Here is a 17,308-nt window from a genome sequence, read left to right as displayed (position 1 = left end):
TGGTTTTAATGGGGCAATTTTCCAAAGCCTTCACATCTGATGTGAATTCTCACATTAGGGCCACATTTGTAAATAATTTGTGGGCTTTTTTCAGTTTAAGAGAGTTTATATGTCTGCTCTGGGTGTTTAGCTCTACAGTCATAGCTAAGGTTGTGCATATGCGTGAGATGGAAGCAGAAGTAGCCCATAGACAGAGTTCAGTAAGACACATTGACTTTATTCTTCTTTTAATGCTAATGCGTTATAAGTTTCTGAAGTTCAAATGCACATGTACTTTAGTTTTTCATTATGTTCATATTAAAAAGTCAGATACAGCTTGTACTGTGGTAAAGTGGTCTGTCACAACGCTGGTGATGTCTGGTTGTGCCTCACAACATCTTCCATAATTTCTCATCTCCAGAGAATGATGTCATTGCTAGCCAAATTTAGGTTCCTCTTGAGGTAAAATAAAGCTTCTGCTATCTGAGATGCATTAGAATGTCAGTAATTTAGACACTTTGGCTATTGGCAATCAATATTGGATCTGGAGCTGACAGTAAGCTGCCACAGAGCGATGGAAACTGATGTCTTCCAGCCAGTCTGTGTCTGTGTCCCTCAAGATCTTCAGTGGATCTCCTCGCTCTACTTTTGGCAGTTTCAAAGTTTGACCTCTTTTTGCTGATGATATGTCAGGTTTGAGTGCAAAGTTTTCAGAATAATACAAATTTATCGCATCACATAAACTATGTGATGATTTCTTGTTAGTTATATTTAGGGGAAGGAAAAAGAAGTTGTACAGGTGCATTATAGAGTTTAGGTGGAAAAAATATTTACTTGATGTGTCATAGTTAAAAACACATACTAGACTATCCAAACCATGTGTAGAAAGTATTTCTTAATTTTTGTGGCTCTAATATAAATTCCATTCTTGAATGATTGTCTGACCCGCTAAGGTTGGTCTGACCGAGTACGTCTTCCTTTAGTGGGCTTCAGTATGTTGGTAAAATATGAAATGGAAGATGGCTGGTCTGTAGATTTTTTATTTATTTATTTTTTGGGTTAGTTAGTTCTTCACAACCAGACGTCACGCTTTAAAAAAAATCATCACCCAGCTGATTGACAGGCAGGCCCTGGGGAATGTGCTTGAACAAAACTCATGAATAACTGAGACGAATTGAGATTTCTCAGTCTGCGACAGCATGTCTGCAGCAGATGACTGTTATTTAAAATTGGCTTTTTAAAACTTTGCACTGAAAAAGAAGTAGAAAACTGACCACCTGTGATTCAAAGAAAGCTGCTGTATTATTATGCAACCCGCCATCAGCTCCAACATGGAAAACTAAATGTCACTCTCCGCACCGCCACGCTGTTCTCTCTTTGTTCCAGTTCCCGGATCTGAGCAATTAGCACCTGTTAAGGAACTAAACTTCTGAAATGCTATTTCGTTGGAGAAAGTCAATCCACTGCCACTTTCTACTTCTATTCACCTATACTCCCCTTCTTTTTTCCTCTGTACTATAGCCCCTCTATCACACCAGGTGTTTCCTCGTATCTGCAGCTGAACATGCTTGGTAGGGCTCAGGTTGAGGCTTGACATTCTCTCTGAAATCAATAAGCGAGTGGGCTTCTGTTTAGCGTGGTGCTCTACATGCCAGCAAACAACACTTCTCTGTATTGGCGGTGCAAGGGAATACAGCCGATATGTGGAACAAACAAGGGGCCATTAACTGTGGAACACAGGCTGAAATTCATCATAAGCTGAGTTATAAATTCAATTTTGTGAATTGCCAGTCAGTGCCCCCACCCGGGAACAATAGATGATATACAACCCACTTGGCTCAATCCAATAAGTAAGGGCGATGGGTGATCCTGGGCCCACCTGCCCTGTAATCATATTATTGCTGTGTGGGTCAATCAGACATGAATAAAAAGGTTTGTGTGTTGCAGCTGACAAACAGCGAACTGGGAAGTTGAAACAACAGCACACGCTGAAAGTGACCATCATTAATTAGAAATTAGCACAGGTATGTTTATGGCATAGGCCCAGTCTTCTCTTTCTTTCGTTCTTATTCATTTTTTGATTGCATAACCTCCACTTTTGCTACAAAATGACACATTTTTCAAATCTGTGAATCATAAGCTGTAGCATAACCATAAATTATCGAGAGCTGACCTTTCTATTTGGTGTTTGCATGCTCATCTTTTGCCTTTGTGGGTCTTTTCGGGTTCTCCTGTTTCTTCCCACAATCCATCGATGCATGTTAGGTTAGCTGGTGATTCTAGATTTACTTTTTCTGTGGATTTGACAGTTAGGGAAGGCTGGTGACCTGTCCAGGGTTATCAAAAGGTGACTGTAGTTACTGTGACGTCACCTATTGGTTTCTGACGTCCCATTATGAAGCCTGGAGATGAGCATTTCCTTTCATTTTGAAACATAGTATCACCAAGATTTACTAAGTAGACTTCTATGTTTTATTTAGAGTGACCGGAAATGAGTGACTGGGCCAAAAAACTTATCAGGAAAGTGTTTACCGGTGTGAAGTCAGACTTTTATTGGACCAAAGTTTTATTGTCGTTTCAGATAAAATGCACATTTAAGGCACTTTAATTTTTCCAACAGAGAAGCTAATCCAACCCCAACAAATAAATCCAACATCAAACCTTTATTAAGAAAACTGGAGTGGAGCAGAAACCAAATTGTGGAGTCTAGAAACCCCTGTGCCTACATCCATCTTTTATATACCGTCTATGGCAGCAGTCCCCTTTTTTTTTTGCCACGGACCAGTTCAATGTTAGACAATATTTTCACAGACCGGCCTTTAGGTGTCGCAGATAAATACAACAAAATAAAATGATATGACCAAGACAAAACCTGTGGTATTTTTTAAATATAATCATAAATGAGAATTCACAGTGTAATTGTGTAACTTTATTAGCAGCGTCCTCCTGAGATGCACCAACAACGTTGAGAGTAACATCGTCCTCTCTGCTCCTTAATGCTCTCTGGTTGCTATGGTAATGCCTAAATATTTTTTTCAAAATAAGACACACAACTACAACACGGGAAAAGACCCAGGGAAACCGAGTTAACGATAAAAACCCTGAAAACCACAAATTTCACACCCAAGCCTCAACTCTCACAGCCCGGTACCTAACGACTCACGGACTAGTACCAGTCCATGGCCCGGGGGCTGGGGACTGCTGGTCTATCTCACAGCTAATGTCATTTCAGCAGAAAAGTTAATTAAGCAAAAATGTAAATGTTGTTTGATGTTTAGAGCAGTGATATCCGATATCCTTGCTCTCAGGGATTGCTTGTAGATAATCTGTCCTCTTAGCTTAAACTTTGGCTATCGTCAGCGTGAGCATCCATCACAAGGATGCATGACAGAAAGTAAAGAAAAGCATTATAGGTCCCCTTCAAGCAAACAGCATTCATCAGCTTTTGAATCATATGTAGGACCTCACCTTCAGGGTCGTTCTACACGTCCTCACATAGCCCTTTCAGCTCATGTCACGGGTTTTGTTGGAGGAAAATGGTTTGTTAGTTAGCACGAAGCTTTTCTCAAAATATTGTTTCCCATTTTAGGTAAAGGTTGTATTTGTGAATCTTTTTTTTAGCGGCTTGGATTGAAATTTCAACAGCTGAACTCTTCTGAATAATTTGCAGCTACGTAATCATTGCTGAATGTTTTTAGTAATTGCATTAATCAAAAATACTCTTTTACCTCAGTGAAAAATATTTTATTTTGAAAATATGACATTTTCAGTGTTATTATTCTTTGTAAGTATTGCTTTTTTATTGCCTAAAATGTGTTGGGGGAAAAAAGATCACACTGATGATTTAGAATTCAAAAACTCACTAAAACTTATCAAATATGGCACACTAGGCATTAAGGGGTTAAGATATTTGATTATCATTCAGTGGCATTGTTTCATAGGTACATAACCACTCAAATGTTTGATCAGAAAGGCCATAACTGACTGTCATTAATCCAACTAGTGATCATAGATATTTATTTTCTATTTAGATATACAACAGGTTTATCTAATGCAACTTCATCGTATCAAAATACTAATTGATCACTGAAAGAAAACATTTTCTGGTTGTGTTAGCACAGCCTAAAAGTCCTGTGCTGATTAAGGAAGCAGTTTGGCTAGTCGAGCCTCTGGAGCTTTTTGTGGGTTTTATGAGAAATTACTTTCTTTTGAAATTTGTCAGAGTATTCCTGGTCTAAGAAATGAAGGCTATTCCATGTGGAAAATTGCCCCCGAAAATGGAAGATTTCATAAAACAGTGTGTACTACTCCCATCAGAGAGCAGGGCAAACCGGCTCTAAACAGAATAGAAAGAGAAGTAAGAGGCCACAGTGCACCGCCGAGCAAGAGCACATCAGAGTCTGAGAAACAGATGCCTCATAGGTCTTCAACTGGCAGCTTCATTACTCTCAAAACATCAGTCTCAACAGTGAAGGGCCAACTCCAGGATATTGGCTTCTAGGCAGAAAAAGGTACATGTGAGATTAAAGACTAAAGAGAACAGATAGAAATGGGCAAAAAACACAGGCAGTGGGCAGATGATGATGATGGGGAAGGGTGTTATGGACAGATTCTAATGTTTAAAGATGTTCCCACTAATGACACAGAACATGATATTTTAGGGGGTGTTGGTGGTGGTAAAGTGGGAGATTTGTACAGGATAAATCACTTCATTGTACCAGACCGTGCAATATAAGATAAGATAAGATAAGATAACCTTTATTAGTCCCACACGTGGGAAATTTGTTTTGTCTTATGTCTTTGTCTTATATCTTATGGATGTTAATTGGTTTGAGCCAACAGGACAGTGGCACAAAGCACAGCTCCAAACTATGCAAGAGTTATTTAGAGAAGAAGCGGTCAGCTGGTATTGTCTTCAATGGAGTGTTCAGCACAGTAATCATATCTTGACTATGTGCTCATCAGACCAACTAAACCTATTATAGCCTCATCAGGAACCATGGGGTGAAAAATGGATCCAATGCACAAGTGGCAAAAACAGCAGTTATTCAAGTTGTCAAAAGCAAGTCAGTCCCCTGAGAGCTCAGCATTAAAAAGCATCAACGCCAGCAACAACTCGCAAGTCGTCGAAGAATGCACATTTTTCCTCGAGACCGGTGGTAGCCAGTTGGTCACTGACTGGCTTCCATGCTGGTGTGACTGGTGCCTAAAGTAAACCTCTGGCTTTGAATAACCAACATGGCGGGTGCCAAAATGCTAAAATTGAAACTTCGAAATGCAGAGGTGAGGTGAGTTTTGCAAAAGCAATGTTGTTTACTGGTGTTATTGCTCTCAGTATTCTGTTACTGTTATTTTTCATAGTGACAGTTTGTTTTTTACATTTCTGCATATTGTTTCATCTACGTACGATAGAAGTGCGTTAATACTGCAGAGAACCCATCTTTAAATCTTTCTTATTATTTGTAACAAAAAACTTGTGGTTGTTTAAATATTCCCTTTCTATTTTTCATATTCTTCTCTATTGTGCTTGCCTCAAGGCAGTCTCCAGAAAAGGGCATTATTTTTATATTTTCTATTGATTCTGGCCATTTGGTTCATTTTACACTTTCTGAAGGATACTATAATGCATTCAACAAAGGGCTAAAAACACTCACATAAATAAAATCCTTCAATTTTTGTATCTAGACATCTTTTTAAAAGCCCATTAAGTAAGTGTCCTCCTGAGCAAAATGAGCAAAATTTATATGGAGCCTAGCAGGGACTGGAGAGTTGGAGAAGGGCACAGAATGAGGTGGACAGATCTCCAGTGAGATCCTTGGAAGGTCTAAACGGGCCATCTATTCAGATATCTCCTGAAAAGAGCTGGCTGTCCTTCCATTGAGTGCTACATCGATCTGCGGCTCACTAGTTATTCTGAGGTAGGCTCTGTCTGGAAAAGTGGAAAGTGACTCATTGAGAAGAATTTCCCGTTCGCCTGGCACATCTTAGGGCATTATTTCCCCCCCCCACATGAGTGGCACATTCAGCTCTTATTAGGCTTTGCCATTTGTGCGTCCCTGGACTTCTTGCCAGGGTTTGTCATCTGCTCTTAGTCTGTTTTGTGGGTGTTCAAGTTCCAGGGTTGCATGTCCCAAACTGTTGTTACTGATGCTTTTTGATATAACCTTCATTAAAAAAAACCTTAATTATATTACACTGGACCTTTGTGCACATCTGAAACAACCAATTTTAGCTCGCTTTCCACTCCGATTAAGACAACTTTATTTTCTGTGCTCAAAGTCAGAGTGCGCGCCTGAGGTGACCATACTAAGAATATCTGCTCTCACTGAAAGTTTGAGCTTTTGGTTGATATGAGCTGATCTCATCACTTGAAATGTAGTTTGATCTTTGTAAGAGCATACATATGAGAGAACATTAAAGTATAATTGTTGCCTTTTAACTAAGAAGCTGGTATTTGTATAACGTTGACATACTGCAGGTCAGTTTGCTAAGAGTGCAGAAAAAGTGTTTTAGCTTTTGCTCATGTGTGACTTCCAATCTTTTGACAGGATAGTATATTTTCATATCTGTTTAAGATAACTCTCATGTGAGGTAGATCTGATACATGTCTGACATACTGACCCGAGTGAAGAACCACTGGGATGAAACTGGTTTCCATGATGCTGTTCACGTCACATCAAGTAGCTGCCATTGCTCTTCAAAAGGCCATAGTTACAAAGGTGGCTGGGATCCTCTTCCTCAGTGTCATGATGCTGACTTCAGTGGCTTCCAGGTTTATTTCTGGACAATGTTTCGTGTGACATTTTTGTTACTGTTGTTTTGATTGTTCAGTTGCTGCAATCTTATATTGACTACGCATAAAATAATTGTTACCAATCAGAGGATAAAATCAAATCTGAAATATAAATCCTGCTTTAGCTTCTTTTTGTTTAATTTAGAAACTTTATGTCTTTTCATCGTGTTTCTTGAGGGTTATTTCTCCTTGTTGCTGTTATTCCTGCATCTTTCCACTGTTGGAATTCCCCCAAAGAAAACGACTTCTTTTCTGGTTTGAATCAAGTTCAATCAATCCTTTTATTAGTCTTTTTTTCTTTTGCATATTTCCTATTCAGTATGAGCTTACAGTATATGAATGTCTACATAACAAAAGACTGAAGGTCACAACACAATACCTTCATCTAACTCTCTCTCCATCACTTTCTGTCGTCCTTTCTTTATTAACTAGTTACATAGAAAACCAAGCCGGCCTGGAGAACATAACAGAAGTCGACCTTATCTTCTACAGAGAGCTGAAAAACCTGTAAGTCATTCTTTTCTCTCAACTTATTTTGAGTTTGTCAACCTATACAACCGACTGATCTGTCCTCTTATCATTGTTGTGTGTGTCAGGTTTTCTATTCTCACACTATACTTCAGTCAGAAAACTGATGTTTGAAATGATTTTCCTACAGCAGGAGAATAGAGGTAGACTGGAGTCTAGGCTCTGAGCACATTACTTCCCGCAGATATGATTATCTTGCTCAAAGCCTACAGGTGGATGCTTAGGCAGAGGAGGGGTTGAACCAAAAGGGAGTGATGAAGGGCAGCAACACTCACATATCAGAGGGATAGATGGGACATTTTTAGTTTAAATAGACTCACAAAAGCAGGATTGGTTTATTACCCCTGAAGAAAGTGAGGCATGTGCCTGAACTAGTTTGCAGGATTTGCTCCATTTAGTGTTTACTCTATTACTAGACAGAAAGAAAGCTCAATAAGATAAAACAGTCAAAGCTTGTTTTTGGGAACAAAATTAAGCTCCAGCCTCAAAAGTATGTTCGCATACTTCCCAGACTGTGTATCTGAAAGTGAAATGATCTTCTTACTTCTGAGTTTGTGCAGAAATAGACAAACGTTGAGGTTGCGTGGTGATGCAGTGGTGAGCAAGAAGGTCATAGGTTTGAATCCGCTGGCTGACTGAGACCTCTATGAGGATTTTTGCATGCCTGCATGGGTACTCTCCTGATACTCAAAGGACTATGATGTTGCATGCATGACATGTTTGCTAGTTTAACTGGTGATTCTAAATTGGCTGTAGGAGTGAATGTGATGGGCTGCTCCAATGTTTCCCCCACCTCTCAACAAATGATAGTTGGGATCGGCTCCAGCGCCACCGTGCCACTCTAAATTGAATAAATGGTTGAGAATGAAAGGATGAACTAAAAGTCAGATACACTGTGTTCAAAATGATTAAACGACAAGGATTAAAGTTGTTTTCTTTCCAACAAAGAAAAACTTGATTATATTCCAAGTGTTTTTTTGCTTCTTGATTTTTCATGTTCATTGTGCTTTATCATCCTCTCCAGCACGGTCACATTTTGCAAGCTGAGGTTCATCTCTGCCTACGCCTTCCAAAACAACCTCAAGCTTCAGTATGTGTAAGTGTCCTTGTTGATACCGAAGGATTGTGTTCCCCGTGTCGTGTTTTGACCTGTGGGCCGGTCATCCTGTTTGTCGCTGTCAGTCAGCCGGCTCTTTGCACATGTCACATGAGATTCAGACAGCTGTGTCCTCCAATCTGGAAAATCATTTTGGATGCACATTAAACCATGAATGACTTTTCTTTTTGCATTTTATTAGATACATATTAGTTTATACTTTCATGGCTGATTATATTATATGGTACTTTTAATTCAGTTGTCTGCCTGTGCAAAACACAATTAATATATAGCTTCAGCTTTCCATATTATGTGGATTTATGATCATTGATTAGCAAGAAATTAAATATCACATGGATCAATAGTGAAAATGGTTCATAGCTGCAGTCCTAAAGTCAGTTATTACTGATAAAATATCTTCAATTATAAAATTTGATCCAATTATAACCACCAAAAAGCTAATTAGCAAGAAGCCTCATTGTTAATTACAGCCTCTACATTGTGTTGCATGAAATTATTTTTTCAGTCTTTATTTTTCCAAACATTGTAGCTTCACGGTCCATTCCCAGCAATAAATAATACCAGGAAGCCTTATCGACCGAAACCATCAAATCTGTCTATTCATCAGCCAGCGACCCTTATCGCCACCATCTTGTCCTCATCATTTTACTGAGCGTGTGCAACATGTCCAGTGTTGTTTATCTGAAAGACAGCCGGGTTTCGAGGACCATAGATGGAGGGGTGGTGGTGGTGGTGGTGAGGCAGGCAGGGTGAGCTCAAGAAATTGGAGAAGACATCCACCAGTCACCTTTTACTCGCTCACTTTGGCGGATTATCGACAACTGATGCATAATAAATACACTCCACTAAGGGTCCATTATCACTTAATCAATATTTCACTGTGGAGGGAGAGGGCGGCTGGGTTTGGGTGGAGTGTAGGGCTTTCTGTGTGACAGATGTGTTTCTGAGATTAAGGCTGACTGATTGCAGCCAAACTAAGCACTGAGCAGGGAAGCTCAGTCGACTCCAACCCCTCTTTTCTCTCTTCCTGCTCTCATTTTTGTACGAACAGCAAAAATGCATTTTGTAAAAAATGTTCATATAAATTGCAAAAAGAGAAAAAGAGAAACGAGCTGCTGTTCGTTGCTCTGCTCTGCCCCTGTGGACCGGGGGAAGAATCGAGTCTGGTAATGGATAAGCCCCAATGGCTAACCCATCTGACATGAACTTTTGGGGGCAAGGAAAACAAATAATTGAACCCTTGGTCCTGTCAGAGTGATTATGTATTGGTTTCCATTTGGACGCTCCCCAGTGTGGCTTTCTGTCATCTTCAGAGGGAGGTTTATTTACAGGCTGATTCCTGGGAAGTCTGAGGATCATTTGTGGTGATATTCAAGTGGCCTGAGAGGATTGACTAAAGGATATGTAGCATTCGATTACAGTGTTATTATTGTAAGTCGGCATATACAGTATGATTTGATTCATCACCATATTTGAAATGTTTTGAAATCTTAACGAGGAAACAGAATAAGGAGTGTGTTTGGGTGGGTAGGTAAAATGAAAAAGACTCCCGTTCCTACATTTGAGGTCTGGCGTATTGAAATTTGAGATAAACTGTAGTGGTAATAGTAGATATTGATGATGCTGTAGACAGCTAACACCAATGTGATGTCTATGCAGCGTGAGGCACAATGATGTGTGCCCCATGCAAAGATGCTCATGATGATATTGCTGATGTACTGAAGTTAAATTGGCCTTCTTATACTTTTATTTTACATCAAACACATGTACACATAAGGCTTTAGACTGCTCTGAATGCTTGATTTGACACTGTTGTGTTTGTTCTTGGCTCTGTCTGATGTCAGTAAGAGCAGATATTCTAAATATAGTAATCTCAGCCACACAGCAGGGGTGCAGCCAGTCAGAAAGTTAGCTTAAAGGGAGGATAGCCCCAAGGGAATAGGACAGGCTTGTTAAAGACAGCTGTCGAATGGAAAGGCTGCACTGGATGAAAAAAGGAAGGATCAGAGCAAAATATGTCCCATTTAAAAAGAGAGATTATGTCATTGTAATCTTTATTTTCTTAATCATCTTAATTTAGCATGTTAACAATATTAGCATGTTCACTGTTACAGCTAAGGCTGGTGGGGATGCAAGTAATTTTGTGTTTGTTTAAAACAAATTGTAACCTATTAAAACTTTCTCAAAACACAGTTGACCTTCTAAATGATCAGAAACGCAGAAGTGATGACATTTAAAGGAGCATAAATGTCTGCTCCAAATTTAGCAGCAGTTCATCCAGATGTTTAAGAGACGTGAGACATACAAGTTAAGATAAAGAAAGAGTCTGTGAATCATTCTCATTGACTCATTCGCTGCCTTTGCTACAGCCGTTTGGCCAGTAAAAACCCAGATGTCTCGGCGGTTTTCATAGACATTTTTCAGACATTCCTTCGATACATGTGAAACTTTTTTTTCTCGATATGTATTTCTTTACCGTATTTGACTCCAAAGAATTACTGCTGGGCCCTGTCCCTCACCCCAGAAGTGTTTGCGAACTGAACTAATCACCTAATGTACTGAACTCTAAGCAAACACTGAGAGATGTGCCGGGGGTGCTTGTGAATGCGGCTTCTCGGCTGGTGTGAAATACGTGCCAAGGTAATTGATCAGGACCCATTTGGATGCATTAACGTTTTCCACTGAGTGTAATTCAAGGCAGGTACACATTGTTCTGAAAGCGAGCAATCAAATCACAGCGTGACTCAACTGCAGAACAGGACCAGATTACTACAAAGAAAAATAACATATTTACTTGAATCTTTCCTTTATTTCGACTCGTAATAGCTTTGTTTTGGTTTGTTTTTGGAACCGCGCTCCTTCACAAAGCAACATTTGAACAGACAGCACAATAAGACAACTATTGTCTGTCTGTGCTGCTGGAAAGGTAAAATCCAAACACAGCAAAGATGTCACATGTAAAAGCTTAAGGTTAAATGATATAATGGCTGCATATCAATGGAAAATGCAACAAAGGAGAATTAAGAAGTGTTCACAATGTCACCTGTCTTCTCTTTTTGTTTGATAGAAACTTGGCATCAAACTCTCTGGAGCACATCAGCTGGAAGGTGTTTCATTTTCTGCCTCTGCTTAACCTGTGAGTCTATTTAGAATTTGGAGTAAGAATACTCTGTCAACTAAACCATTTTAAATTTGTGTTAGCTAGCGTGGTAATAAAAATGTAATAATTTTCAAAGGTACAACTTGGGTAAGCAACTGTTCTGCAGCAGCAGACCGCATGAAAGAATATGGCCATTAGTGCCAACACATGACAGAGCTTTGTGGTTACCCTCATAGTTGACCTCAGCTCTCCATCCACACAGTGTGCATACAGTGAGTTGGTCACATTACCTTCACAGAATTGCTCTACAAGCTTTAAGTTACCCAAGTTGAATTTTCTGGATAAAAATAGAGTGCATTTGGAAGAAAACTTGACTGCACCAGGCGCAAGAACCTGCAGCTGGATGGCTTTGAAAGTGTGACAATTGCAGAGACAGAGAAGGAGAGCGCAATCTTTGGAGTTTTGATTATATTTTGCACCACAAACTCATATTTCAGAAGTCAGAATGTGTGTTTTATCCAGCCTTCGTATATCTGTTTTCCACTGACTGAGTGCTGGAGCTGATGCAGGGGCTGTTCTACGCTGGTTCCTCTTCAACACCAGCCTGCAATTGGAAACATTTTTCTGTTACAGAAAGCAAAAAACTGCTTTTTGCTGGAAAGTCACTGGAACTGGTTCAGGAAGAAAGAGTTACTGGTGGTAAAGCTGTTGATTCTGTTCATCTGGACGTAGAGTTTTCAGTGGGTTAAACGTTTCATAACTAATCCAAGTGACTTCTTCACATCATGTTTGCATCAAGACAATTTCATTTTGACTCATTAGTTTAAATTCATTTAGTTTCTAGACTAGATATTCTTATTTCACTTAATTTTTATAATTTGAAAATAGTTTTAGATTTAGTTTTTATTTAGTTTCAGTGTTAGTTTTAGCCCTTTAAATTATTATTTCTTATTTTTGGAGGGCATACAGGTGTAAAATGAGTTCATTTGTGGATTTCACCCACTTTACTTAAAGTTGAGCTGCAAGTGAGCTGGTCACTCCTGAACTAGCAACTGCCCAGTATAATATGGTCATGTGACCAGCATGTCAGGCCACAGTGACCTCATGGCCCAGTGCTGTTCCTGCTGTTTCTGTTTCTGATGAGAACTTTGGTCAGTTATACTTTTGCTGTTAGCTTTTTCTAGCCCAAGGACAGAGGTGTTATTCAGCATGAAACTAAACTAACCTGGGAAACAGTCTTTGTGCTACATCTATAACTACACGTCCTTAATTGTTGATTCAATTCAGAGGTGAACATATTTAGATATATCGTATTCTTTCAGCAAAACCTTACCGCTCATGTAGTTTGTAAGGTTCCTGAAAGTATAGAAGCTTGTCTGTATGAATGGTTATTTGCTAATTAAAGATAATTCTTCAAGGATTTATATCAATTATTTTATACATTCCTTGTCATGCACTTGTATTAGAAGCTTTCAAATGAAACACTTGGAGGGTATTTGTATATAACAGTGAGTTAAAACTATTTGCATGAGGACAGAACGTGTTTTTGATTCATGTCTAATAATTTCAAGTCATTGTTTGTTGGTTTCTCTTTTCAGCGTTCTGAGAGACAACCCTCTCATTTGCTCATGTGAGCTCTACTGGCTGAAGCAGTGGCAAGAACGCGGTGACCTGGATAACCAAATGTTGTCTTGCTTGTCCGATGGCGAGAAAATATCCCTTTTCAATTTGATGATAGAAAACTGCAGTGAGTATGCGTTTCATTGTTTCTTGTTGAGAAAGCTGTAAAAGGTTTGACACCAGTCAGTTGTTATGATTTAACACAAGCCAACAGGTTTTATGACATTACCGGTAGTTTATTGGCAAGTCATGCTACACGTGTGCTGGTTGCACACGTGAGATCTGGTCAAAGGTTTGGGTTTTTGTTTTTAATAAAAATAATGTTCTCACCTCATGCGCAGTTAAACCCTGTTCGCCAAAGCGAACCTCAGGCTTCAGATTGTTGTAAATGTTCGATTTTCAATATTTTTCTCCGTCCTTCTGCCTGAGCTCACACGACTCAGCACTGACTTCCTTGTATGCTCTGGCTCTGCCATAGATTTTAAATAAAAGATGGACATAGCCACAGTGATGTCACCCAGTGGCTTCTAAACTCTGCATTTTGAAGCATCCACTTAACTTTATGGCCGTCACAAGTCACCATTTTTGCACAAGAGGATGACGTTATATAGACTTTATGAGCACATTGCACAGCTACACAGTCCTGCTAAGTAACAGTAACTATTAACACTTCTTTCAATAAAGCTGAAACACAAGCTTAAAAAATCAGACTCGCTGCCATAAAAACAAGGAGATGCTTGCATGTATTTATGTTTTATATCCTTTTTAAAAAGCTACTTTTATTCCTTCCCAGTTGGGAGGTTGGGAGTCACCTTACTACCATGACAAATATAGACTCTTAATCCTAATCTTATTGGATAGTCTGTACATCACTATTATCAGTCACTATTTATTGGTAATTACATAAATAAGTAGAGCATAAGACTGCCTGTGAGAATCAAAGCACTATGATTTGGGGTTTCTAACTATGGGAGTCTATAGTGATCGTCTAGATTTTGGAGCCAGTCTCAAGTGGCCACTCGAGGAACTGCACTTCTTGGCACTTGAGCCCCAAATTTTGCTTCTTGTGCTGTGTGTGAGATGAGGAGGAAGCCAGGCGAGGAGCAGCCAGTCAGAAGAAATTGGACTTTTTATGAGGTTGAACACCAGTGGAGATGTGCTGTATGTGAGAGCCAACAGAGTAAGATCACACATAAAACAGTCTTTAACTGCACGCTTACTAGTAAAAGTGTACTGTCTCATTGTGCCAGTATAATAGGGTAGCCTTTTAGAGCGAGTAAGAAGCACCTTTGCCTAATCCAGTATTTCTGAGAAGTGAGAATGTTTCTTAGAGAGCGTCTCTCCCGTGGACTACATGTGAGAAAGGTCAACTCTTCTCCAACCTGATTCTTCAGAAATTCTCCACAATTCATGTGTGAAAATGACACAAGATCAAAAGCATGTTTTAAATATGGGAATAACGCGAGGCTCAAGTGGAGCCCCTTAAAAGTTGCAGAGCTGGAAATGCGCAGCCTGTAACACGACTTATGGATTTTTCTTTTGGGCAGAAGTTGAAAATGTAAGAACTCGTTTCATTTGTATTTGTTAAACCACATGTGGTGGAGATCGGGGCGATCGTGGCTCAAAGAGTTGGCAGTTCATCTCGTAACCGGAAGGTTGCTGGTTCGAGCCCCGGTTCGGATAGTCTCGGTCGTTGTGTCCTTGGGCAAGGCACTTCGCCTACTGGTGATAGCCGGAGGGGCCGGTGGCGCGATATGGCAGCCTCGCTTCTGTCAGTCTGCCCCAGGGCAGCTGTGGCTACAACTGTAGCTGCCTCCACCAGTGTGTGAATGTGAGAGTGAATGAATAGTGGAATTGTACAGCGCTTTGAGGGCCCCTGAAAAGTGCTATATAATTTTTTTAATCATGTTTTGTAAGCAGTATTTGAAACAATGCATCTACTTCAAATTGTCTTGCAAAATAATATGTTTTTGTTCCTATTCAGGATATAAAAGGCTGCAAAAAAGCAGGTACACCAAAATGTGGGGAAGAAATTGGCTCAACATTGTTGCTCTAATCACATACAGCAGGAACTTCTTGTTGCCAGGAAACATATGAGAGATTTTGTCCCTGTGCTGTTTTTCTAAAGAGCTTTGAAAAAAAAGAGGAGGAGTTCAACTCTATACTTAGTTGCACCATCACAACAGCAACCTGTGTTTATTGCTATGTACTCTCATGCTGTCTGTCCTGCACTCTCAGGCCTGCCTGAGGTGAAGATTACCGCCTCACAGGATAAGATTCTGGAAGGAGGCAACCTTACATTCGTATGTGAGGTGGAAGGAAGTCCCACTCTCACCGTGAGATGGCAGACCGAGGCCCTCCACTCTCACTTTTTTACCAAGGTAGCTGAGAATTTTCAGCATGTGCTCAACAAATACAAAATTAGTTTTTCTTTGTTTTTTTAAGATGTCATAGTTTTTCCTCTTCCTATGATCCCCGATGGACTGGATGATGCTCAGATCAGAGCTCTGTGTTATGAAAATTGACTTTCTATTAGTTTTTTAAATTAAATTTAAAAAGAAATTTTTAAATTTAGTCTCTCTCCCCAACCAGACGCAGCAGATGGCCCCGCCCCTCCCTGAGCCTGGTTCTGCCAGAGGTTTCTTCCTGTTAAAGGGGAGTTTTTCCTTCCCACTGTTGCCAAAGTGCTTGCTCATAGGGGGTCATCTGATTGTTGGGTTTTTCTCTGTACGGTCTACCTTGAGGTAATTGCTGTATCACTGTAGTCAGGGTTTTTACATTGTGGTGCCATTTCTGATCTGCTGTAAAGCTCTTTAGATCAGCTACATTGAGCCTAAAGTGACATAAATCACCTTCAAATGCGGCTCTCTAATCTATTGATCCGTACTAGAGTAAATTGGGTCTCATTTCATCGTTGTAACACGTATACCTCCAAGCGATGTATTTGTAGTTAAACACCTTGTCTGTGTGTGCCGGCGGTAGCTGCAGGAGAGCAGAGACTCTGCGCTGGAGCTGGTCCTTTACCTCACCAACGTTTCCTCCAAGGACAACCTACACAACCTGACTTGCGAGGCCGAGAACCAAGCTGGGCCAGGGGAGAGGATGGTGCAATTGGACATTGAGTGTAAGTGCCTGCAAAATAAAACCGAGCTCTTGAAAGCTCACAGGCTCAATACAAATCGTCGGGCTTAATGGAGGTTAGGGCGAGAGCACACTGGGGCCATTTTCTAGTGCAGGCAGGGTGGACAGCCAGAGAAAGGGAAAAACGCACTGCACTGATTTCTTCTAAATGCTCCTTCTACAAATACGAGCATGTACCCACCATGCTTCTAATGGAGCTCTCTGTCACCTGCCACTCACTCTGCCGACTGGTGAGTAGTGTTAAAATAGTATAAGTGAAGTGCAGCGGGTATGGCTTGCTTTTTAATGCAGGGATACAATGAGAGGACAAAAGAAAGTGAACTCACCTCACCTTGCTCTTAAAGAACTCCTTCACCTCATGTACTTTTAAATTACACTTGCAGCTTGACCCTGGAGGTTTACTGTTGTTTTCTCCTTTCGGATGCATTAGTGCATCTGGAAGTTGAACAATGAGGAATGACAGCACCCAGCGGTCCCACTGAAGACAGAGTCAGATGCATTAGCGATACATTACTGACAATACTACCCAAACAATATCATATATCACCAACTCAGTGACACTCATTAGAAAATAAAGCCAAAAAGAGCAGGGGCGCCAATCAGCTGAGGCCAAATGCACAAGCATCAAGGGACAGATAATGAGCATCAGGAAAATGAGGCTGATAACCCGTGCTAAGATCTGATTTGAGCCTGTGCTAATGGACTTTTCCCTCCTACACCGGAAAACCGCTTCATCCGCAGTGATTGGCAGTCTGTAAATGCGTTAGTGCAGCTAATCTATCAACATCGGCCCCCCTGGTGGACGGACACTCGTTAACCGCTAGCCCTTTAATTATTCTTAATTACCTCCCAGAACAGTGGGTGTTTACTGCTGAGTGGCTCTCTGTGCCATTGATTCATGGTACTCGTGTGGCTTCCCTTTCATATAAAAGAGCTTTTCTAAATTGTGCTTTTTTTTTTTAACTTTAAGTCTGAAAAGGTGAAAGCAAATCATCATTTTTGTCAACATCTACTGTCCCAAAAGATGGTG

General features: G+C 40.2%; 1 protein-coding gene across 1 annotated transcript in view; it reads left to right on the top strand.

The window, feature by feature from the left end:
• ntrk1 (neurotrophic tyrosine kinase, receptor, type 1) overlaps nt 1-17,308 on the top strand; it is a 48,888-nt gene that overhangs the window by 355 nt on the left and 31,225 nt on the right. Inside the window, exons 2-7 of the mRNA XM_040031051.1 lie at nt 7,205-7,279; nt 8,325-8,396; nt 11,485-11,553; nt 13,116-13,264; nt 15,376-15,518; nt 16,120-16,261. Of these exons, the coding sequence (XP_039886985.1) occupies nt 7,205-7,279; nt 8,325-8,396; nt 11,485-11,553; nt 13,116-13,264; nt 15,376-15,518; nt 16,120-16,261 (650 nt within the window). The remainder of the gene's footprint in view (nt 1-7,204; nt 7,280-8,324; nt 8,397-11,484; nt 11,554-13,115; nt 13,265-15,375; nt 15,519-16,119; nt 16,262-17,308) is intronic.

The sequence above is a fragment of the Simochromis diagramma genome, unplaced genomic scaffold, assembly GCF_900408965.1.
Source record: "Simochromis diagramma unplaced genomic scaffold, fSimDia1.1 OVJJ01000361.1, whole genome shotgun sequence".
In the NCBI taxonomy this organism is placed as follows: Eukaryota; Metazoa; Chordata; class Actinopteri; order Cichliformes; family Cichlidae; genus Simochromis; species Simochromis diagramma.
The sequence above is the reverse complement of the archived record's forward strand: the minus strand, read 5'-3'. Positions and strand labels throughout refer to the sequence as shown.